Source organism: Penicillium diatomitis (genome assembly GCF_028827545.1).
Source record: "Penicillium diatomitis strain IBT 30728 chromosome Unknown utg000001l_segment0_segment0, whole genome shotgun sequence".
NCBI lineage: Eukaryota > Fungi > Ascomycota > Eurotiomycetes > Eurotiales > Aspergillaceae > Penicillium > Penicillium diatomitis.
The window spans coordinates 17,044-41,766 of record NW_026623173.1 but is presented as its reverse complement, the minus strand read 5'-3'; the positions used below and the strand labels follow the sequence as shown (position 1 = coordinate 41,766).

Genomic DNA, 24,723 nt, shown 5'->3' with positions numbered 1-24,723 from the left:
CATCACAGCCAGGAGAACCCGCCTTTCCCCAAACCACCAACCACACTCCCCTTTCTTTCCCTCCACCATATTGCCTGCGCGCGTCTCTAAGTTAATCATCAACATCACTTGGATTGTGATAGCTCGTGGTTACTCTACCGACGTGAGTCTGGCCTCGGAGTGTAGCCGGTAGCTTTGGCGATTCTCGATTCTCTCCTCCCCCCGCCCCAGACACCAAGCGACACGGAGATCCTCCACAGCGGATCAACAACCTATACCATACACCTCTCCCGCCTCGCTCAACCACTCCTACAGCTCACCTGTCAATTGCACTCCGATCGAACGACGAAACGGTATGTGGCTACACGCTCAAATTGCTATTCCGGCTCTGTCGCTTGATTCTTCGGCACCAAAGTCACTTGCCCCGTGCGCTTGTTGGTCCCTCGCCCGCTGTGAAACGACGACAGTCAATGTCGCAACCTCCGCAAAGTCTCATGCACTGAGAACTTTTGGCTGGAAACTTGGTGATCATGCGTAATCACTCCATATCAATAGCTAACATTCGCCTTGCTCCAGGTCGATTCAAAAACACCCATCGCGCCCGCTAACACATTTGCCCGGTTCCGCCTGGCTCAAGTGCAGCTCCCACCTGTACTCATACCAGAACTCCACCTAAAGTACATGCGGTAATCTATACGGGAGCAAAGATGAAGGGTTTTAGACAGAGAGTGGTAAGTCACTCCAACGCTTAGTGGGATGCGGACTTCATGGCACCATAATGCCCAACCGGCACACTACTTCCCCGCCACGGGGACGGGGCCACCTCTAAACCAGACGACATAACTGTGCTGACTCTGGCTTGCTTCTCTCATAGCATGAGCAATTGTCCCGGGCGAAGGACGCCAACAAATCTTCGAAAAAGAAAGACGCCGCCAACTCCTCGTCTTCAACCCCGGCCTCCCTCGGTGTCCCTCAAACACAGCAAGCGGCATCTCCTGGTCAAGGCACACCTGCCTCGTCTCAAACTTCCCTGCACGATGCGCGAGGCAAGTCACCAGATAGCGCATCGCCGGCCACTACACCATCCGCAAGCACTCCGGCAGCTCAGCATTATATATCTCAAGGAGCCAATGTCGCCGGTTCCAATGCGAGCAACGGTCCAGGTACACCTACGAGGCAGGGACAGCCAGTAGCACCAAGTGTGATCATCAGTCCCAGCGGGCCGGTGAGTACAATCTTCACAAGCCATAGTGTCCTCAAATTTCTGGTGCTGATTTACTCCTGTTTTGCGTAGGCTCCTCCTGGTGCTGCGGAAACCATGCCGGGTGACTTGGCGCCACCCCGGAAGTCCCATGTCTTCGATCGCCTCCAGACGACCCCCAAGGATATGTCAGAGGGAATTCGGACCCCGAAACGTCAACATTCATCGCGATTTGACATTTCTGATCAACGTCAGCGGGAGCTGGAGAAACTACCTGGCTTTCACGAAGTGGCTCCTAACCGGCGCCAGGATCTGTTCATGCAGAAGATCGACCAGTGCAACATTATCTTCGACTTCAATGATCCTACAGCTGATATGAAGTCCAAAGAGATCAAGAGACTGGCTCTGCATGAGCTTTTGGACTACGTAGCGAACAATCGATCCGTGATTACGGAGCCCATGTATCCTCGGGTTGTTGAAATGTTTGCCAAGAACCTCTTCCGGCCTATTCCTCCTCCTATGACACCCCAGGGCGAGGCATTTGACCCCGAAGAAGACGAGCCTGTCCTCGAAGTGGCATGGCCTCATATTCAGGTCGTCTACGAATTCTTCCTCCGTTTCATCGAAAGCCAAGATTTCAATACCAATATTGCCAAAGCATACATCGATCACCAATTTGTGCTTCAGGTAGGTCCCCTCCAACTTGGTCATGCTTTTGACTCCTCGTTTCTGACAGACTCGTTCCGTCTAGTTGTTGGACCTGTTTGATTCGGAGGATCCCCGTGAACGTGATTTCTTAAAAACGACCTTGCACCGCATTTATGGCAAATTCTTGAATCTGCGATCTTACATTCGGCGATCAATCAACAATGTCTTTTTCCAATTCATGTACGAAACGGAAAGACATAACGGAATTGCTGAGCTGCTTGAAATTCTGGGTTCCATCATCAATGGATTTGCGCTGCCTCTGAAAGAGGAGCATAAGCTGTTCCTGACCCGAGTTTTGTTGCCGATGCACAAGGTGAAGAGTCTCAGCATGTACCACCCACAGCTGGCTTACTGCATCGTTCAGTTCTTGGAAAAGGACTCAAGCCTGACAGAAGACGTAAGTACTGTCCTGCCTTTCATTTACGGGGGTGAAAGTTGAAGCCCGTGGGGATCGATACTAAGTCGTCTCTTGTCAGGTCGTTCTCGGGCTGCTTCGTTACTGGCCAAAGACGAACAGTACCAAGGAGGTAATGTACCTCAACGAGGTCGAGGATATCTTCGAGGTTATGGACCCCGGGGAGTTTGCCAAGGTTCAGGAACCCCTTTTCCATCAACTGGCTAAGTCAGTTGCCAGTCCGCACTTTCAGGTACCAACGCCGCTAAAAGCCCTTTTTGATGCGTCGCAGCTAGATGCTAATTTTCAACCGGTTCACAGGTGGCTGAACGTGCCCTCTACTTTTGGAACAACGAGTACTTCTGTAATCTCGTCAGTGACAACGTGGAGACAATCCTTCCCATCATGTTTGCACCTCTTTACGAAAATTCTAAGGGGCACTGGAACCGGTGAGTAGCCCCATAGCCCTATTGTAGTCTTTCTTGGTGTCGTCTAATTAGGTCTACGAATTACAGGACCATACACAGCATGGTGTACAATGCTATGAAGATGTTCATGGAAATCAACCCTCAGCTCTTTGATGAATGCTCCCATGAATACACCGAACACCAGAACGGTGCCGATCAACGAGAAAAATCCCGCAAGGATCGCTGGGATATGATTGAACAGCAGGCGACAATGAGAAGAAATGGCGCTCCACCACCCCCGGCACCTGCGTTGAGCGTGCCGGAGCCCATTGATGAGGTCGAAGCTTTGACCAATGAAAGCCAAAAGCGGTTGAACACGCTTAAGATCCAGGACGAGTCCGAGGCACCCAAAGAGCGGCCCACTCGTGAAGGGACCCCCACGTCGGTGAGTTCACAGCAACTCTGACCTTTGCGCTGCCTCGTATTGCCTCATGACCTTCCAGTGGAATGGTCTCCTCCTGATTCACCCACGGCATGATTCTATCCATGTGCTTGTCTTTTGCTAAGAGGACGTCTCCTCCAATTTACAGCCAGCTTGATTCTAATGTGGGAACGTCCGTTTTGCTCCAGACACGATGCCGTGGCTCAGTGCGAAGTGCCAACGGTACCCGGAGACGACGAAGTGGTAGCGGTAGCGAGGTCCGCCCAAGACGACGCTCCGTCGGAAGTGGTACCAGTGCCACCAATGTACAGATCTTGCATCGCAGCAACTCGACCAAATAGAGTCTTGGCAGAATGACAAGCTGTTTACCCTTGGACATGTGCTCTTTTTCGTCTTCATTTATCCTGCAAAGCCTATCCATGACATAGCGAACACGGACTGCGACAAATATTCTCGCCTTCCTCCGCTTTTTGATGCCCTCTTGGCCTCTTGTTGTGTGTTTCACTTCCCTCTCGTTTTTTTACTTCCCAAGTCTCGTCTTCATCCGTGTACATGGCCTCTTTTGACATTCTCTGTGCGTGTTGAACTCCGCCTTCCATGGATATCAAATCACTCCGCGGATCATTAGAGTGAATTCTTCAGAATAATGTCAGGGCTTCGGAAAATGGGTGCCAACGGCGTTTTAATTGATCAATTACCGCATGCCTGCGGCATCTACTCATTTATTCCCCATTTCCGCTAGAACGGTACCAAACCATAGTACCGTGATCCATATGTTCGATTCAATGCAAACAAAGCCTTCGACTGAAACTGATGTGATTGCTTTAATCTCGACTAGATGATCCTTGTGATGACGATTCTCGGGCCACTTCCTGAGCCAAAAGAGCTCATACAGAACTCACTGCCATCCAGTTCACCCCTAGGCCGGGCCTCAATCTGGCCATAGCTTCATTCGCAGCTGGTCGGTAGTACCCGCGCGGCTGGTCGTCTAATAAGCGCGTGCTCGGGCTGCCGGATTAACTATCACGGAATATTCCAAAGAGGTTTAGCGTATCGTTCGGGGTCTCTGCGATAGCCCGCGTGCCTACGCCGCTTTCTGTTCGTGCTCAAGATCGCGCGCCTCTGCCGTTCTTTTAGTTGTTACGCAGCTTCTGCCAAGAGCTTTTCGCTTCCTTGGATTGCGCACCATACCTTCATTCTCATCAATCCAAGAGTGAAAGTGGAAGCTCTCATTAATCAAAGCGTCTCCCACCTTCCTTTGTCCAATTACTGCAGTACTTCGTCACAACAAACCGAAAGCCTTTCGCCGAGCCAGAATCCAGTATCGTTCAGTGCCTATGGTTCACCTATCTGATATAATATTACTGTGAGGGACAAAGTGTACCTGCCGGCCAGTGGGCCTGGCTTTGACCGCAGTCCAATTCGAGTGACTGGCCTTCTGTGGGCCCGTTGAAGCAGCTATGGACATCCGGCTTGAGAATGCCATCCATAAGCTGGGTGATGAGAGGCTTGGTTAGTCCCACAAAATGGTACTGGCCCTGTATAGGGCAAGGGCATTGCTAATTAGCTGCCTATATCTACAGAAGTCAGACTCAGAGCGGCCTCCGCAACGGAGATACGGGACGGTTGTGAAACCGCTTGTCAGGGCGCAGTCTATCCTCTGTTCTTGTCCAAGATATGGCCCATCTTCAAGTCGATCTTGAACGGGGATCCTGTCTTTTCAAGCGCCTTCAGTGAGCAGGTATGTTCCAAATAGAGCTAGACGTGAGCTAAATTGGCTTTCGCGCTACGTCGTGAGAGCCTCTAATAACGAATGCGCATCTTAGCAAAAATTACGCAATGGCGTTCTTGAAACACTTCATCGACTTCCGACGGCGTCGCCTGATGTCGAGCCATACGTTATGGAAATGGTTGACCTGCTGATGAAACTTGCTCGTGTGGAGAACGAAGACAATGCTGTCCTTTGTATGAAGACTATCATGGACCTTGAGCGGAACCAGGCCAAGGCCACGTCGACGAGAGTACAACCATTCCTTGCACTGATCCAGGAAATTTTCCAGGGTGTGGAGAAGGTTGTTCATGATACTTTCGACACTCCAACTCAAGCAACCCCGTCTGGCATGCCCTCCACCCCGAACGCAGCAGGGCAGAACTTCCAATCACCCCGCCCAAGCTCACCGGCAACGTCTGTCTCGGACATGGCCTCAGATCAACAAGCAACACAAGTCACTACATATGTAAAAGGCATGCAATCGTTCAAAGTGCTGGCGGAGCTGCCTATCATTGTGGTCTCGATCTTCCAGACGCACCGCGCCTCTGGTCCTGAGAACGTCGCGGCTTTTGTACCACTGATCAAAAATATCCTGCTGGCTCAGGCCAAACCACAAAAGAGCGCACACGAGGAGGCTCATAGCCAGGGCACAATTTTCACAGGTGTCTCAAAGGATATCAAGAATCGTGCGGCGTTCGGCGATTTTATTACCGCCCAGGTGAAGACCATGAGCTTTTTCGCGTACCTGCTTCGTCTTCATGCCCAGCAACTCAAAGACTTCCTCCCAAACTTACCCGAAATTGTTGTACGGCTTCTCCAGGACTGTCCCCGAGAAAAGTCAGGTGCGCGTAAGGAGTTGCTTGTAGCCATCCGCCACATTATCAACTTCAACTATCGGACAATTTTCCTCAAGAAGATCGACGAGCTCCTCGATGAGCGTACCCTCATCGGTGACGGACTCACTGTTCACGAGACTATGCGCCCTCTCGCCTACAGCATGCTTGCCGATCTCATTCATCATGTACGGGAACACCTAAGCCGGGATCAAATCCGACGCACTGTTGAAGTGTACACCAGAAACTTACATGATGATTTCCCGGGCACAAGCTTTCAAACAATGAGCGCCAAGCTTCTCTTGAACATGGCGGAGAAGATTTCAAAGCTCGAGGACAAGCGAGAAGCGCGCTACTTCCTGATCATGATTCTGAATGCCATAGGTGACAAGTTTGCATCTATGAATTACCAGTTCAACAATGCAGTGAAGGTATCTAAAGCCAACAAGGAACGAAAGGAGTCAGAGCAGGTAAATGAGCATTATCTTGCGGACAAAGATCACCCACCCGATTGGGATGAGATCGACATCTTCTTCGCGCCGCCTATCAAGACCACAAGCTCGCGTGACCGCGGAGGTGATCCGGTGGCGGATAACATCTTCCTTTTCCGCAACTTGATCAATGGCTTGAAAAACATTTTCCACCAGCTGAAGAACTGCAATCCGGATGATGTGCAAATCGACCCAAGTAATGAACCAGTCAACTGGTCTGAGGTGTCATACGGATATAATTCTGAAGAGGTTCGAGTCATCAAGAAGCTGTTCCATGAAGGTGCACGGGTGTTTCGTTACTATGGCGTGGATCAGTCTCCTCCAGAGGTGAACTACTCTTCCCCTTTCGATTATCTGGCAAGTCAATACACTGCCCCAATGTCAAGGGAAGAGAAGGAGCTCCTGGAAAGCTTTGGAACAGTGTTTCACTGTATTGATACTGCAACATTCCATGAAGTTTTCCACTCAGAGATACCCTATCTCCATGAACTGATGTTTGAGCACGGCGCTCTTCTTCACCTCCCGCAATTCTTCCTTGCCAGCGAAGCGACTTCCCCTGCATTCTCAGGCATGGTGTTGCAATACCTCATGGAGCGAATTCATGAAGTGGGAACCTCCGACATGAATAAAGCCAAGATTCTGCTCAGAATGTTCAAGTTGTCATTCATGGCTGTCACATTGTTTTCCGTGCAGAATGAACAGGTCCTTCACCCACATGTGACAAAGATCGTTACTAAGTGCATCGAGCTGTCTGTTACTGCCGAGGAGCCTATGAACTACTTCCTTCTCCTGCGCTCCCTCTTTCGCAGTATTGGGGGCGGCCGATTCGAGCTCCTTTACAAAGAGATTCTTCCGCTGCTGGAGATGCTACTGGAGACCTTCAACAATCTGCTACTGGCCGCGCGAAAACCTCAGGAACGGGATTTGTACGTCGAATTGACTTTGACAGTGCCTGCGCGCCTGAGTCACCTTCTTCCCCACTTGAGCTACCTGATGCGCCCGATTGTGGTCGCATTGCGTGCTGATTCAGACTTGGTTGGCCAAGGACTTCGCACACTTGAGCTCTGCGTCGACAACTTGACTGCGGACTATCTTGATCCGATCATGGCCCCGATCATGGATGAACTGATGACAGCACTTTGGGATCATCTTCGGCCTCACCCATACAATCACTTCCATGCCCATACGACCATGCGTATCCTGGGCAAATTGGGTGGTCGCAATCGCAAGTTCCTGAACCATCCACCAGAGTTGTCATTCCAACAATTCTCAGATGACAATATCAGTTTTGACATCCGATTGATCGGTCCAAGCGAGAAGCGACCTTTCCCCGCAGAAGTCGGTATTGACTTAGCTATTGGCAAACTGATGGAGGTGCCAAAGACTTCATCGACTAAGACATCAGACATCTACTATAAGCAGCAGGCCTATCGCATGCTTAGCTCTCACCTCAAGCTTCTCATTGGGTCTGAAAGCCTTCCTGATGATCTCGCTGCATTGGTTCGTCTGCACGCCAACGACTTGTTCGAAGGCAAAGCCGGCGCCATGGTTGATATCTTGGAGAAGTCTGAGAGGTCCGCGTCGATTCCAAAGAAAGTCGCCCAGGAGGTCCTTGTGAAGAAGCTATTAAAGGCATGCATTTTTGCCACTACAATTTCTGAGCTCGAGGCCACGGCTTCATCCTTCGTAACCGATGTCTGCAAGCATCTCGCAGTCGTTGAGGTCGGCCGCGCCCTTGCCCAAGCCCGCCACAATCGGAAGCCATTCGACGTTGCAAGTGGCGATGGCCCGGTTTATCTTGACTCCCGAGTCCTCGCTGAAGCAATTGTGGAGTCTCTGTCCTCGGACAGCGCTCAAGTTCGCGATGCGGCAGAGCAGGCCATGCGTCATGTCAAAGAGGCCGCCGAGATCATGTTTGGTGGTCCTGAAAAGGCATCCAAGCTCCCATTCTTCCAGCATTTGGGTCGTGTATTTTGCCACAGCTGCCACAGTGAAGAATGGTTTTCCAAAGCTGGAGGAAGCTTGGGCATCAAGCTTTTGGCCACAAAACTCGATCTCGGAGATTCGTGGTTGTACGAGCGACTCAATGAATTTGCACGGGCGCTCCTATACGTAATCAAGGACACACCCGCAGACCTTCCCGCCTCCACTTGGATTCTGTCCCAGGAGACAATGAAGTTGATCCTGCAGCGCTGCGGCAAACTGATCCCCAAAGATGATATCAAGAATGAGAAAAGTCGACTATTCTCGCTTTGCGGGCTCTTTGTCTACGAGCTTGGACACATGAACAAGCACGTACGCGAAACGTCAAAGATGGCCTTTGCTACGTTGAAGACTGAGCTCGGCTGCGAGGTCCATGAACTCATTCACCCTGTCAGAGATCGTCTTCTCCAGCCCATTTTTAACAAACCTCTTCGTGCCTTACCCTGCGCCATCCAGATCGGATTCATTGACGCGATCACCTATTGTCTAGGACTTCAAAATGATATTGTGACATTTGATGAGCCTCTCAACCGACTGGTACTTGAATGCCTCGCACTCGCTGATGCCGATGACGACCAGCTGGCGAGCAAGCCTAACGAGATCAAGGGGGCCGAAATGATCGTGAACCTGCGTGTGGCGTGCTTGCGTTTGTTGTCCACAGCAATGAGCTTCCAGGAATTCGCGAATACGCCCCAGAATACGGGTCGTTCTCGGATCATTTCGAATTTCTTCAAGTCTCTCTATTCCCGCTCTCCTGAGGTCATCGATGCTGCAAATGCAGGATTGAAAGATGTGCTGACACAAACCAACAAGCTCCCCAAGGACCTGCTCCAAAACGGTTTGCGGCCCATACTCATGAACCTTCAGGATCCGAAGCGTCTCAGCGTCGCTGGCCTGGATGGGCTAGCTCGTCTTCTTACGCTTTTGACCAATTACTTCAAGGTGGAGATCGGAGCTCGACTTCTCGATCACATGAAGGTCATTGCTGATGACTTGACACTGCAAAAGGTGTCGTTCACCCTCGTTGAGCAGCACCCTGCCATGAAAATTGTGGCAGCCATTTTCAACATTTTTCACCTTCTTCCGACCACGGCCACAGCGTTCATGGAGAATCTCATCGATAGAGTGCTTGTTCTCGAGAAGAAATTGCGGAGAACGTCTCACAGCCCATTCCGCAAGCCCCTGGTGAAGTATCTCAATCGCTATCCGAAAGAGAGCTTAGCTTTCTTCATCGCCCGTCTCAGTGAAGAAGGCTACGGTCGCTTCTTTGGGCAGATTTTGGCAGATCCGGAAAGCGATGCCCTTCGCAATGCCATCGTCGCGGATACCGACGATTTCACGTCAAAGGCCTTTGGTACGGAGACCGCGGATCAGAAGCGAAACACAGCCGCAATTAACGGAATCTACATCGTCCATTCGATTTGCAGTAGCAGCTCAAATAAGACCTGGCTAGTCTCCCACGCCGAGCTGAGGAACAAGCTTCTGGCTTGGGGTCGTGAGCTGGAGAAAAAACTGCGAACCGACAAGCTCGGACCCGGTGATTCACTTCGGGTGGAGCAAGCAGAGGATCAATTGATGGATATTTTCACCAACTACCTCGCCGAGGCCCCGAATGATTTGGACTATCTGTTCAGTATCATCGATGGGTTGTGCGCTGACGAATTGAAGCGGACACTCGCCCTACCAAAGTTTGTGTTCAATCACATCATCATCAATGAGTCCATTGATTACAGACGGTCCGTCATCATGCGCTGTCTCGAGTTGTATTGCCAGCGCAGTTGTTCTCACAAGGCCAAGACTTACGCTTTCCGAAATCTCGTCAATCCAATCTTCGCTATGGATGTCCAAACTTCATGGAATAGTCCTCCGAATGCTCCAAAATTGATGGATAAGAGCATGAACGAGACCATTCACAGGCGTCTGTGGAACCCCCAGCCGATTGATCTGGACGAAGAGTACCGTCAGCCAGGGTCAGACCATTCTCGTATGGAGTTGTTGCAATTGTCGGCACTGTTGATCAAATATCATCACCAGACGGTGCAAGACTCTCGCAAAGACATAATAAAATGTGCGTGGAATTGCATCCGTGTCGAGGATGTGATCAACAAGTATGGTGCGTACGTGCTCATCAGTTATTTCATCGCCCATTACGAGACGCCTTTCAAGATCGTCATTCAAGTGTTTGTCGCTCTACTAAGAGCCCATCAGAATGAAGGTCGAGCTCTCGTCACTCAGGCTCTAGATGTTTTGGGTCCCGTTCTTCCGGCTAGATGTGTTGGGAATCAAGGTCCTGACCCGAATCATCCGATATGGGCAAAATGGCCCCGACGAATCCTTGCCGAGGAGACCGCAAACTTGCAGCAGGTCATGTGCATCTTTCAGTTTGTTGTACGGCAGCCTGATCTTTTCTATGAGGCGCGTGAGCATTACGTGCCCTTGATTGTGCCCTCTCTGCTCAAGATTGCCGGACCACCGAGCACCTCCAATGACAGCAAAAAACTGGCTCTTAACCTCATTGGCGTCATATGGCACTGGGAGCAAAGACTCATGGGCACGGCTGGGCCAATGTCATCAGCAACAATCACAGCTGTGGATTCGCCCGAGACCAAGAAGCGCAAGTTCAGAGAACTGGAGCCAGCGTCCGCATCGCCTTCTCTCGGACCGCCGCCCATCCGCGGGGAGTATTCAATCCCTCTCGAACTTCGTGCTGCTCTGATTAAATACTTGATCACTTTCATCACCACTATTCCCGAGCGCTTTGCAGTACCGGCTTCACGAATCCGTCAATTGCCTACGAACAAGCAGCCTCTTCAAGCTGCTGTTGCCACTGGAGAGATGATCAATAAGGCTGTCGCCCTGCTTCGAAATCTGCTCTCCAAAGACTACTGGGCAGATCTGGACATTGATTTCTATCAAAAAGTGACAGAGCCTATTCTTGCGGGAGAGAAGTCCGATAAGCCCGAGGAACAGCAAGTGACGGCGATGGTGAATGCTCTCCAGGTCATGCGTGTCCTCATCGCAGCTAAGCCAGATGAGTGGATCACCGCGCGTCTGCCTTCAATTCAAAAACTGCTGGAAAAGCCCCTCAAATGTGATAATCCAGAGATCCAGGATTGTCTTCATGGTCTTGAGGACGACATGGAGATCGTGCCCAAATTGCCGCCTCCCGTTCGTCGGGTCCTTGAAGCTATTCCAGATGATCAACCAGAGGACGAGGACGCCATGGAAACTGAAAGCACGCCGTCAGAATTCGCCACCTTTCTGTCCACAATCGCCGCCGAGACCTTATCAGCCAGCAACTACACAGCTGCATTGAACACCCTCTGGACGCTCTCAAAATTGAAGCCCGCTGAAGTTGATTCACACATACCTGCCGTGATGAAAGCGTTCTCCCAGAAACTCGCTAAGGATCACAATGCAGCTTCCACTCAGACTAGTGCGGCGCAGTCCTCTCCCAGCGCAAAGCCCTTCGAGGGTGCTATTGATCAGCAAGAATTCGAACTCGGCGTTGACCTGATATTCAAGACGATTGAGTTGATTGCGGTTCGGATGTCTTATCTTGGTGACCAGCGAAGACCTTTCCTGAGTGTGTTGGCTTCAATTCTCGATCGCTCGCAAAACATTAAATTGTGCACCAAAATCCTGGAAATGGCCGAAGAATGGATCTTCCACTCGACCGAGTCGTGGCCAACGTTGAAGGAGAAAACGGCAGTATTGCACAAAATGCTACTGTTTGAGTCGCGCTCTGACCAAACGATGCTGAAGAAATTCCTTGATCTCGTGATTCGTATATACGAGGATTCCAAGATCACACGGACTGAGCTCACGGTGAGACTCGAGCATGCATTCTTAATTGGTACTCGAGCTCAGGACGTTGAAATGCGGAACCGATTCATGGGCATTTTCGATAAAAGTTTGACTCGTCTCGCAAGCTCCCGCTTGAATTATGTCCTCACCTGCCAGAATTGGGATACCCTTGGCGATTCCTTCTGGTTGGCTCAGGCCTCTCACCTGCTCCTCGGCTGTGTCGACTTGAACGCCTCGGCTCGGCTCCACCAAGATGATTTTACGGTGTATCCGATCTCCTTCCTTTTCGCCGGGGGTGAGAAAGACCCCAGGAAGGCCGACGTCGTTGTTGAATCCCGTCTCGAAAATTTCATCACGGAACGCAGAAGCTTCATGTCAGAGGTTGGGGATCTCAGAGTACGGGACTTGATCGAACCACTTTTTCAACTACAACATGCCGACTCTCAAGTGTCCTACAAGCTGTGGACCACCCTTTTCCCGATTTTCTGGTCTACTCTGACTAGGGATGATCGCATTGAACTTGAGAAAGGCATGGTCACGCTGCTCACTCGTGACTATCACTTGCGACAGTTGGACAAGCGACCAAATGTGGTGCAGGCTCTTCTTGAAGGCATCGTGCGTGCCAGCCCGCGCTTTAAATTCCCACCTCATGTGATGAAATACCTAGCCCGGACTTACGACGGGTGGTACACGGCTGCCACCTACCTGGAGGAGAGTGCCGTCAAGCCAATCATCGACACCCCTACCGTTCGTGAAAGCAATTTGGACGCTTTGGTCGAAGTGTACGCGGGTCTTCAGGAGGATGACTTCTTCTATGGAACGTGGCGCCGTCGTTGCAAGTTTGTCGAGACCAACGCAGCTTTGTCATATGAGCAGCAAGGTATGTGGGACAAGGCACAGCAGCTGTATGAAAATGCACAGATCAAAGCCCGCTCTGGTGCAATGCCATACTCACAGGGCGAATACTTTGTCTGGGAAGACCACTGGCTCATTTGTGCGGAAAAGCTCCAACAATGGGAGATTTTGAGTGACTTCGCCAAACATGAGAATTTGAATGACCTATTGTTGGAATCTGCTTGGAGAAACATTGAAAATTGGCAGAGTGAGGGTACTCGGGAGCAGCTCGAATCCCTGATCAAGTCCGTTTCTGACGCCCCTACTCCTCGTCGCACCTTCTTCCAGGCTTTCATGGCGCTGCTACAGTATCATGTGAAGAAGGAGAACATACAGGATTTCAACAGCGTCTGCGACGAGTCTATTCAACTCTCAATTCGCAAGTGGCTGCAGTTGCCAAAGCGCATAACGAATGCTCATATTCCTATTCTGCAGCACTTCCAATTGCTCGTGGAACTGCACGACGCAAGCCACATTTGTGCCAGTCTATCGCAAACGAACGAGAGGAACTTGGACACAAAGTCAGCCGAGCTAAAGCTTCTTTTGGGAACATGGCGGGATCGTCTGCCCAATTTGTGGGACGACATCAATGCATGGCAGGATCTGGTCACATGGAGACAGCACATCTTCCAGCTCATTAACCAGACTTACCTAAGTTTACTTCCGCCCCAGACTAGCACCGTGGCTAGCAACTCTTTTGCCTATCGGGGATACCATGAGACCGCCTGGATCATCAATCGCTTTGCTCATGTTGCACGAAAACACCAGATGCCAGAAGTCTGCATCAACCAGCTGAGTCGCATTTACACGCTTCCCAATATCGAAATTCAAGAAGCGTTCCTCAAGCTTCGAGAGCAGGCCAAATGCCATTACCAGAATCCAAAGGAGCTTAACAGTGGTCTGGACGTGATCAACAACACCAATCTCAATTACTTTGGTCCACAACAAAAAGCCGAGTTCTATACCTTGAAGGGCATGTTCCTGGCCAAGCTCGATCATGTGAACGAAGCAAACGAGGCTTTTGGTGTTGCACTCTATTACGACCTTCGACTCGCAAAGGCGTGGACTGAATGGGGACAATACAGCGATCAACGGTTCAAGTCTGACCCATCGGATTATGAATTGGCGAGCAATGCCGTGAGCTGTTACCTAGAAGCTGCTGGCCTGCACAAGAGTGCCAAATCCCGCAAACTGCTCAGTCGCATTCTTTGGCTTCTGAGTCTTGACAATGACGAAGGTCAAATCGCCAACGCTTTCGAAAATTTCAAGGGTGATGCTCCAATTTGGTATTGGATCACCTTCATTCCCCAGCTTCTTACCAGTCTATCTCATCGCGAGGCTCGTCTCTGTAAAGCTGTTCTGGTGATGATTGCCAAGCAATTCCCCCAAGCGCTCTTTTTCTTGCTGCGCACTAACCGGGAGGACATGCTCACTATCAAGAAGCAACATGACCAGAAGCAGGAGAAGATTAACAAAGCTCGTCAGCAAGCTCAACAACAACAGGCACTTTCCCCAGGAATCAAGCCACCTGTAGCAGTCGAGACGCCGGGTTCAAACACACAGCTCTCTGCAGCCTCCCCGGCTGGACAATCAGCCAATCTACCGAACGCTAAATCTCCAGCGCTATCGACACAAGCTCAGTCACCGGTGCCGCCTGCCAACTCCCAGGTACAGGCTTCGCCCCGTCAAATACCTGGTCAAGTGCCAGTTTCTACCCCTGGTCAGCAACAAGCACAGGCGCAACAAGCCCAAGGCCATCTGCAAGTACCTGGTCAACCTGGAGGTGCTCAGCATGGCCAGACTCCTGCTTCCACGGAAACGCCAGAGAAAGAGCCCCTTCGAAAGCCTTGGGAATATTCGGATGAGATCATGTCTGGCTTGAAAACCGCATTCCCTTTGCTTGCTCTTTCGATGGAGACGATGGTCGATCAGATTCACAAGAATTTCAAATGTCCACCAGACGAGGACGCCTACCGTCTGATTGTCGCACTCCTGAATGATGGTCTGGCATACGTTGGCCGCATGCCAGGCTCATACGCGCAAGACTTCAAGCTTCCTCCGGCGACCGAAGCCAATATTACCCGTTTCGCGGAGACGATACTTCCAGCGCACATCCGCAAGTCTTTCGAGGCTGATTTCGTTGTCAAGAAGCCAACAATGTACGAGTATATCCAGAAGCTGCGTTCTTGGCGTGATAAGTTTGAGGAGAAGCTTGACCGGCGACCGCAGTCGGGCTTCCTTGAAAGTTATTCTCCCCACTTGAGCGAGTTCCGCTTCCTCAAGTTCGATGAAGTCGAAGTGCCTGGACAGTATCTCCTGCACAAGGACAAGAACCAAGATTTCGTCCGTATTGACCACTTCTTACCCGACGTGGATCTTGTGCGCGGTATTGGTGTCTGCCACCGCCGTTTGAAGATAAGAGGTCGTGATGGCAGTGTTCAAGCCTTTGCAGTTCAACATCCTGCAGCACGCCACTGCCGACGTGAGGAGCGTATTCTCCAGCTCTTCCGCATCTTCAATGGATTGCTTGCTAAGCGTAAGGAGAGTCGCCGCCGCAACCTCTATTTCCACCTCCCCTTGATGGTACCATTAGCACCACACATTCGTCTTGTGCGGGACGATTCATCGTACATTTCCCTTCAAGGAATCTTCGAAGACTATTGCCGGCGAGTGGGAATGAACAAGGATGAGCCAGTGTTGTTCACCATGGATCGTATGCGTTCCTTGGCGGAGACAAAGCAGAATGTGAGACTACCATTGTCCTTGCCTCTCTTCCGTGATGCTAACATTTTCAAAGCGAACCGCGGATCAGCAGCAGATCCTTCGAACAGAGATCTTGACTGCGATTCAAGAGAAATGGGTTCCCAGCACCATTGTTTTGGATTATTTCCAGAACACGTATCCCAACTTCGCCGATTTCTGGTTGTTCCGACGTCAATTTGCCTACCAGTATGCTGCTGTCGCCTTCATGACATACGTCATGCATATTGGCAACCGGTATCCGAACAAAATTCTTGTGTCGCGCTCGACCGGTGATATTTGGGGAGCTGAGCTGATTCCCACTATCAACCCTGCCAAGGCTATATTCTATAATCCCGAGCAGGTGCCTTTCCGTTTCACACCGAATATCCAGATGTTGCTTGGTCCTATTGCAACAGAGGGACTTTTCGCTTGTGCAATTATGGCGATTGCTCGATGTCTGACCGAGACCCGACATGAGCTTGAGCAGCAACTTAGTGTCTTCGTCCGTGATGAAATGGTGTTTTGGTCCACAGCTCAGCATCGTGGGAATCTGGCGGTGCCTCAGCTGCGCGAACTGGTGTACAACAACAGCGAGATCATTGTCAACCGCGCTGTCAGTCTCCTCAGTCCACCGGAAGGTAATCTTCCTGCGAACCAGACCACGATTGATTTGATCTCCCGAGCTGTCAACCCACAACACCTGGCCTCGTGCGACGCATTGTGGATGCCTTATCTGTAGGCTGTGGCTTGTGTGTTTCTTTATTTGAGTGTTGTGTGGGTGCGTGTGGGTGGCCACTCCCTCAGTTTTGTAAAACTTTAAGCCTGGCAATGGCTCGTTCGTACGGCCAGCAGAAGGTCATTGGGAGGCTTGGCATTTTGTGAGTGTGTTCTTTCAGCGTGGCGCTTTGGTTTTTGAGGACGTCTTGATCGTCCTTTGCTTCATCCTTCCTGGTCTGCTATGATACCTTTTCTTTGCTTTGGAGCAGTAATACCTCCCCTTACTTTGCTATGTACCCATAGTGCCAAAACACGATAATTTACACTTCCTTACTGCTGCACTAGATAGCTCTGTAGATAATTGAATGGTAAAATTCAGAGGATAAGGATATTCCATAGTGAACGCCGGCGCTTGGAACAGATTAAAAACAGCCCCATGTCATTGTGTCACACCAAGGACGGCTTTTTCTTGATGCCCAAAAGGCTGACGCCAGGCTTCTTCGCCTTTTTGACACGAGCGAATGATGTGGATGGCGGTGGCATCTGAGCCTGAGTCTTCGCGACTTGTGAGGATGCTGGGCCGGCCAGTTCCTCTTCATCCACGATTCGCTTGACTTTCTCACCTGAGGCCGTTGTGAAGGCTCTCCGCGCAGCTTCCTCAATCTCTTGCTCTTCCCGCATCTTCGCCTCGTCCACCTCGTGATGGATATGATCCAAAGCAACCTCGTCTGACAAGCCTTCATTTCGAGCGATGCGAGCATTCCTCGTCCGAATCTCATCGAGTGCATCGGCAATAGCCATTTCGCGTTTCGAATCCTGCATCTTTTCCTCCAGTTCCGCCATCTTATCTTGCTCAAGTTGTTCTTCGTGTTCATTTTCCTCTCGCTCAAGTCGTTCGAGCGTTTCCTCCTCCGTTTCATTGTATTTGCCAGACTTGGCGTCTCTCCAAGGCTCGAAGTTACGTTTGGCTCCTTTCTCGCATTCGTAATCCATATCTTGAAAGACGTCAGCAGGTGGTCACAGCTAAGTAACCCATCAATCTCGTAGACTTACTCTTTGGGTCTGTACGGAAAGTAATCTCGCCGCTGCATCTTGTGCATCGAATGAAGAAGCGATAGATTGGAATATTCAAGTATCTCTCTTCGAGGGTCTGTTTCCGAGCGTTGAACTTGCGACCACGGTAGATGTACTCTCCACAGTTCGTACATTTCATGGGAAACGGCGCCATCAGTCGAACGGTAATGACTTTCGGTCCCTTTTGTCGAAGGTGCTTGGGTGTCCGTCCGATCGCCGACGGATCAAAGTCCGGGGGTAGTACTTGGTCAAAACTTTTCGCTCGGACATTTTGGCGGCTCTTCACTTGTCAGAGTTCTCCTGTGGTAGCGCTGGAGAACTATCAGACTGCGTTGGAGGTTCCGTCGGGATGCGTTGGAGGCAGGAATGTGGCGCTTATCAATGTTATCAGGGAACGCGATAATGAGGTCACGTGGATGCTTCTATCCACGTGACAGAAGTTCTTGACTTCTGTAGCTTCGGTCGATGTGACTTTAGAAAGTGAACTCCTCGAGACCTTTTTGATGTCTGAGTGAGCGGATCGTCTGAGTCAGGTTCAGGTGCATTGAAAGGTCAAAAAGGGGGGCTGTTCGTGTGTACAGTCTCTCCGCTGCCGTCACTTATCTGAAGCACCGACGCACGGTCCACTGTTTGTTGACCCTCCGCGGGCCCGCTCATGCGAGCAGCACCGCGGCCGAAGCCAAATTTCTCCAAGGATTACAGGCCATGCGAACGCCGTCCAAACTTTACAGCCGAGTCACTTCTTGATCAGACGCGCGGTCATCGACATGGAGAAATACTTGCGCTCTTGGAGACAGGATGCGCTGAATCGTAGTCAGCACGATGCTGCCGTCTACATCGGCGACAAGCTATACGCGCTCACCAGTATGTCCCTGATGTTACTGCGCGTTTTCCGAGACCCTTACCTGCGATAAGGAGCTGATCGATGGATGTGGTAGACAGTGACTCGGATGCATTTTGGCTTGCTCAGGTTCATTTTTCAAATAACAACTTCACGCGTGCTCTCGCACTTCTTTCTCGCCAAAATCTCATCGCAAGAAGCAGTTCTTGTCGCTACCTCGCCGCGAACTGCTATATCAAGCAGAATCAGTTCGACCAAGCTTTATCCATTCTCGGCGACCAAAACCCTACTGACCTGATCCGGAGTCACAACAGCCGTCGCAAAATACAACACCTCAATGGCCAAAGTCATGTAACGCTTCGGAATGGAAAGCACACTGGAACACAAGAGGATCGCGACAAAGAAGAAGGAAACCATGTCCGGTTTGAGGCGGCCATGTGCTATCTGAGAGGTCTTTGCTTTGCTAAGCAAAATGCCTTTGATCGTGCGCGCGACTGCTACAAGGATGCAGTTCGAATCGATGTGCAGTGTTTTGAGGCTTTCGATCAGCTCATGAAGAATTCACTTATGTCACCAACAGAGGAGTTGGAGTTTCTCGAATCATTGGACTTTGACTCCATCTCGTGTCCAGATCCGACCATGGCTCAGGAAGCGGCGCATTTTACGAAGATGCTCTACACGACCAGGTTATCCAAGTATTCGGCGCCGGCCCTCTTGACTGACGCAACTGAAACGCTGTCCACGCACTACAATTTGTCACAAAATTCGGACATATTGCTCTCGCGTGCCGAAGCTCTCTATACTCAATGCCGCTTTGCAGAGGCCCTCGAATTGACTTCCTCTATCCTGACGACCTCACAGGCAGCCGAGCTGAACAGTCCCACCGGGGCCGGAACCACTGCGTATACCCATTTGGGCCATGCCCCCGCGATCTACCCGCTCCATCTAGCCTGTCTGTACGAGACAGGAGCCACCAACGCATTGTTCCTTCTTTCTCATATGCTTGCCGATCATGCCCCTGAGGAACCTTACACTTATCTGGCCATCGGAGTCTACTATCTGGCTGTTGCCAAAATTGCAGAAGCTCGTCGATTCTTTTCCAAAGCATCCCTATTGGATCCTCATTCAGCGCCTGCTTGGATCGGCTTCGCTCATACATTTGCAGCCGAGGGTGAACATGATCAAGCCATTGCCGCCTACAGTACAGCAGCGCGGCTTTTCCAAGGAAGTCATTTACCCCAGCTCTTCTTGGGAATGCAGCATCTTGCTCTGAACAACATGGGGCTTGCGCACGACTATTTGTGGGCAGCGTATTCCATGTCGACGGGCGCTGTGCCGAGCGCAACTCCTGCATTACCGCCCAATCCTACCGACTCAGGAGCCGGGGGCGACCCTCTGGTGCTGAACGAGCTTGGTGTGGTATTTTATCACCAAAACAATCTCTCCGCTGCCGTCGAGATGTTCCAGCAAGCATTGGACCTTGCCGCGTCTCTTCACAGCGAGCCAGCTGCGTGGGTTGCGACACGCGCCAACATGGGCCACGCCCTCCGTCGCCTCGGTCGTCTGCAGGAAGCTCTCGAAGAATTCCAAGAATGTCTACGCATCGGTGCTGGGGGGACCAGTCTTGGATATTCGCCATTCTTGGGTGGGGGTGCAGGTGGCGCAGCAACGGCGTCAAGTGCAGCGGGGGTTGGAGGCTACGAAGACAGGGGGCTGATTGGATCTTTGCACACTTCTCGGGGAATCATTCTCATGGAGTTGGGTCGCACAGGAGATGCTGTCACTGCTTTACACGAAGCCGTACGTGTGCTTGGGGCTGGTGGAGGCGGCGACGTCGCCGGTGGAGCTGGGGTCGCGGGTACTTTGCTGAATCGGGCCCTTGAACTGTGGTCGATGGAGGGCCGTGAGCGGGAACAGCAGCAAATCATTGAAGGCAGCAGCGTTCGGTCGTCCAGCAGCCGTTCAGCGCAACGCAGCCGCGAACATGCCAAAGGTCGCGAGCGCCGAGGCGGTGACGAGAGTAATCGTCGTCGAATTCGACGCGCCGGCTACGCTGAGGAATGGACAAGAGACACGGTCTCGCCTTCAGCGACCCCTGAAGTTGCCGATGTAGAGACCGTGGAGGAGAGGGTTGAACAGGATCTCGACCGCAAGGCCGAGAGTCTGCTAGGGCGTGTACTAGGCCGTGTTGGGCCTGGGTCACGACAGCGCCGTGCGCAGCAGCAGCAAAGACCAGTCAGCCCTGCTGTCATGGATGATGATGAGGACGGTAATGAACCGCGGCTGCGGAGTACGCGCCGCGAACGCACTCAACGAAGCCAGTCACGACAACAGTGATTCAAAGCAAGAGCATATCATTTGGAAGGCGTTGAGATTCATTACGTTTGTTTAGCATCGCAGGCGGCGTTGAGGGTCTGTTAGTTTATTTGCTACACTGTCCGATTTCAATTGAAGACTCATTGGCAATGCTTCAGTAACGGAGGGTTTTTTTTGGTTCTTATGTTAGGACTCTTAGACTCTGGTGTGCTGTTCACAATACTAGCCATATGTCGATTGTCAACTTCCACTATAGACAAGCGAAACCCGGGATGAATTACATACTCCAGGTATCATGTCAGTATGCTCGTACAAAGACACGGCTCGATGGAAGAGGTCGACTTCTTTCTTCTCGGTTCAGAGAGGTCTCAGTATGACAGGCTTCCTGGAGTCGTACACAAGTTTCTCTGACTGCAGGTATCATGAGGCGCAGTGGCGATGGCCTAAACTTGAAAAGGGCCAAGAAAAATCGCTTCCCACCTGTTGACATGGATCAAACTTGGCGAATGATCTATTGGAGGGTACACAAAGCTCTCGCGCCAAAAGATACTGGGACCCTGCATGTGCCGCAAAGCCTTGAGTAGGTCTGTGCCCCTTTCCCGATGTTTTGATCTCTCGTACTATCGCCGGGGTTGTCGAGTTCGGTGCCCGTGAGAGTATGACTGACTGTCCATCCATCTCTGTTGAGTGTTCTCTGTGCGGCTAGTCAAGAATTGTGCTGGCTTGTCCCAAGGCACGAGCGGTAGTGTCCTTTGAAAACTCCACGTCTCATGCATCTGGTTTCATGGCGCAAGATACGTGGAGTTGTGGACGTCTACTACATGGGCACCATATCTGTAAAGTGTAAACGTCTAACTTTCCCGGGCCGCCTTCAGCCCCCAACCTTGAATGGCTCGCGGCTCTGCGGGGCTCCGAGATGGGTCCCTGAACGTACGAAACATATACATGCCCAAGAAAGGGAAGCTGGTACGATGATCAGGTACGGTACTGCCACTGCAATGATATCCTATAAATGTGTACTTCGGTCTTGATTGAATACCACCTCAGTTCAAGTGCAGGATCAGCGTGCTCCTCGCGTTGAACCCAAGACTTCTCAAGGCTCTTTCGGCCTTGAAATAGTAATTACGGTGCAAAGCGACGCTATACTACTGGAATGGCGCTAAATCTCACTTCCGTCGGGGAATACCACGATCTGATTGGCTGTGTCTTGTGGGGTCATCTCCGGGTAAAACCACCTGATCTGGATCACGTGTCTTTTATCTTAAAACGCCTCTTAACTATGTGACTTTAGCAAAACCACGTGATTGAGCCTACTCTCCAGTATCCAGTATCTACGCGATTCTTTCCTACTGCCCGCTATTATTATAGTCGGCGTAGAACATAAAGGATTGCCCTGGCAGTCAACGAATTAATTATAGCAGTTGCTTCACTCCCCAGTTCCTTCCGAGGGGGAGGAAGTCTCGCCCCAGGAATAATCGTACTTATGCTGTGGTATTTTCTTCGACACTAAAGCGAATAGCAAAATGAAATTGGGGGCGAAGCGCGCCATTCATCCACCCTACTGCTGCACCAGGACATTAATGACTAGCTCCACGACTCGCTTCGACGAAAATTGAGTCAGGCCCCCCCCCCCCCCAACTGCCCTGAAATTGCCCGTGCGGGTCAACAATACCTGGTCTCAGGGACTAACTTACTAAGGTACTCCTGCCGTCATTTATGGCAAGTCTCCAACTCTCGACTAATTAACACCACGAGACAGGTCCACTGCCGTGCCGATCCTGCATCTGGCGTCCCATCACTTTGGAAAAGTCAAATTTTATTTGGGGCACTGATGACTGGTGTGCTGTCGGAGGCTCAGGCCAAGCTATGAACCCACCCACTCCCTCGTGTCTGGGAGGCGCGATGAGCAATATGTTGTGGTCATCGGGGAGGTAGAGAGCATAGATGAGCTCGTGTTGGGGACGCAACCCTTCCCATTTCTGAATATCGCGTCCCCCACTCCCACTTGCGTGGAGAAGATGAAGATGGGTGATTATTCGAGGCCAGACCCTTTTTCCCCGGCGATTTCTCTCCAGGGGGTTTTCTGCGCTTTGGCTGGTTGTTTTGCTCTCCAGGAGGGCTGATGAAACGTAATCGAGTCTGGGGATCTCAGGTGTTCTTTTACCTCTCACATGTGAGTTTGTCAGTCGTCTTCTCTTGGAGTGATTTTGGTACTCACCACTCCCCCAAGACCATTAATTGGATGTGCTCTGTGCTCTGCGCTCAGCGTCTTAACGATGAAATCTTCCTGGAGGCTGCCCCGTCGCCTCAATGTCTCGCCCGTTGTTTGTCATAACATGCTTCATAAGCCTCACCATTCTTTTGCTCTGGTATGGTGTGAACTCTGACCGCAACTGGATACATCCTCTTCTCACGCAACTGATTCCCGCGGGACATTGTGCGTGTCAAACATCGACCATATTTCAATGCGCGAGCTGCATCTCATGCTCAGAGACCTCTGCCGTCCAATATTTGTCCAGCTCTGCCTCTGGTACACCCAGATGGACATTCCAATTCACCCGAGACGCTCAAAATGAGGCGCTCGACACATCGCAATGTCAAGCTGCATTCCCTGGTCTCTTTGAAGACATCAACCGAGGCCAGAGCTATTGGCAAGCTCATGGTGGCGGCCTGATCTCCGAGGATCTGGACGACATCTCTCTGGAACCGGGAATGGTGCGCGCGTTCATTCACAGCGGCCATTTGCATGTGGTCAAGGCCCGTGCTAAGGGCGAGGATCATCGACGCAAAATTCTGGGTGTCCTGGGGGCTATTCATCGTGCACTGGTGGCAGATCAGACTCGTGGTTTGAGGCGAAATATCGAATTTGTCTTTTCCGTCGAAGACAAAGTGGAGGACGTGACGAGTGCTCGTCATCCCGTTTGGGTGTTTGCCCGAACTCCAACGGAAGAAGGTGTATGGCTGATGCCGGACTTTAGCTTCTGGGCGTGGGACAATATCAAGAACCACATCGGGCCATTTGACCAAGTGGTGGATCGTATTAAGCGGATGGACCTGCCCTGGGAGCAGAAGAAAGCGCAACTGGTATGGCGGGGGAAGCCAAGTTTCGCGCCCAAGTTACATCGTGCTCTGATTGAAGCGGCGCGGGATCAGTCATGGGCGGATGTCAAAGAGGTTGATTGGAAGACAAGAACTAATGTCCTTCGAATGGAGGACCATTGTCGATATATGTTTATCGCTCATGTTGAGGGTAAGTCTTGTCGTGACTCAACGGATGCCGTCCCATTCACTTCTTTCATGTTTCCTTCGTGACAGAAATGATATACGTTGCTGACTCCTTCTCCTCCTCCTCCTCCTCCTCCTCCTCCTTCTTCTTCTCTCTCGGTTCTCAGGTCGCTCTTATTCTGCGTCTCTCAAATACCGACAAGCCTGTCGCTCGGTCATCGTAGCGCACAAACTTCAATACATCCAGCATCACCATTATCTTTTAGTCTCCAGCGGCCCCAATCAAAATTACGTCGAAGTCGAGCGCGACTTTAGCAACCTTGCCGAAAAGATCGAGCCTCTCGTCGCCGACACAGATGCCGCTCGTCGCATCGCCACCAATAGTGTCAAAACCTTTCGCGAGCGATACTTGACTCCAGCAGCCGAGGCTTGCTACTGGCGAGCACTTCTCGACGGGTATGGGAGGGTCTGGAATGGTACCGTGGATTTCTGGTCAGAGCGGACCGGTCAACAACGCGGCTTGCGTTATGAATCTTTCATTCTCTTGGAATCTGCTCGCATGCTGGAATTCTCAGCGGCAAGGGCAATGTTGGGGTCTGGTTGATTTGATTGTTCACGAATTCGGTGTTTGATCGTTCTTTGCACGATTGCTGAGTCGACCAGTTTTTGATCCTTGTCTTCTGTTGCTTCAGTCATTTGCGTTTGGCCTTTTTTTGTGTTTTGCCTATGTTCTCATAGCTTGATACCATAGCGCCTGCTCTAGGCTATTCGATCTTAAGGTTACCATCTCAAATATGACAATGCTTGCACATGATTTGACCGGTATTGATTGATATGTCTGAAACAAAGTCGTCATGGTGAGAATCTTGCTGGGGAAGGCCAGACAGCATCTGCTTAA

The 24,723-nt window shown here is 51.1% G+C and overlaps 5 protein-coding genes across 5 annotated transcripts; 4 read left to right on the top strand and 1 right to left on the bottom strand.

Moving 5' to 3' along the window:
• Nucleotides 1-686: 686 nt before the first annotated feature.
• Nucleotides 687-3,155, top strand: N7539_000010 (protein phosphatase 2A regulatory subunit RTS1; the record flags this gene model as incomplete). The annotated part of the gene is made up of 7 exons (XM_056929614.1): nucleotides 687-710; nucleotides 854-1,204; nucleotides 1,274-1,867; nucleotides 1,932-2,285; nucleotides 2,365-2,535; nucleotides 2,604-2,731; nucleotides 2,798-3,155. The coding sequence occupies 7 exons, from the start codon at nucleotides 687-689 to the stop codon at nucleotides 3,153-3,155; spliced, it is 1,980 nt and encodes a 659-aa protein (XP_056793907.1).
• A 1,436-nt stretch (nucleotides 3,156-4,591) lies between these two features.
• On the top strand, nucleotides 4,592-16,391 carry N7539_000009 (histone acetyltransferase TRA1; the record flags this gene model as incomplete). Its single annotated transcript, XM_056929613.1, has 4 exons — nucleotides 4,592-4,643; nucleotides 4,715-4,872; nucleotides 4,958-15,655; nucleotides 15,708-16,391. The coding sequence occupies 4 exons, from the start codon at nucleotides 4,592-4,594 to the stop codon at nucleotides 16,389-16,391; spliced, it is 11,592 nt and encodes a 3,863-aa protein (XP_056793906.1).
• Nucleotides 16,392-16,816: 425 nt separating this feature from the next.
• Nucleotides 16,817-17,597, bottom strand: N7539_000008 (Splicing factor YJU2; the record flags this gene model as incomplete). Its single annotated transcript, XM_056929612.1, has 2 exons — nucleotides 16,817-17,364; nucleotides 17,423-17,597. The coding sequence occupies 2 exons, from the start codon at nucleotides 17,595-17,597 to the stop codon at nucleotides 16,817-16,819; spliced, it is 723 nt and encodes a 240-aa protein (XP_056793905.1).
• A 613-nt stretch (nucleotides 17,598-18,210) lies between these two features.
• Nucleotides 18,211-20,621, top strand: N7539_000007 (anaphase promoting complex subunit CDC16; the record flags this gene model as incomplete). Its single annotated transcript, XM_056929611.1, has 2 exons — nucleotides 18,211-18,307; nucleotides 18,382-20,621. The coding sequence occupies 2 exons, from the start codon at nucleotides 18,211-18,213 to the stop codon at nucleotides 20,619-20,621; spliced, it is 2,337 nt and encodes a 778-aa protein (XP_056793904.1).
• A 2,289-nt stretch (nucleotides 20,622-22,910) lies between these two features.
• Nucleotides 22,911-24,429, top strand: N7539_000006 (uncharacterized protein; the record flags this gene model as incomplete). The annotated part of the gene is made up of 2 exons (XM_056929610.1): nucleotides 22,911-23,850; nucleotides 23,993-24,429. 2 exons carry the CDS (start codon nucleotides 22,911-22,913, stop codon nucleotides 24,427-24,429), a joined length of 1,377 nt encoding a protein of 458 aa, XP_056793903.1.
• Nucleotides 24,430-24,723: the final 294 nt, after the last annotated feature.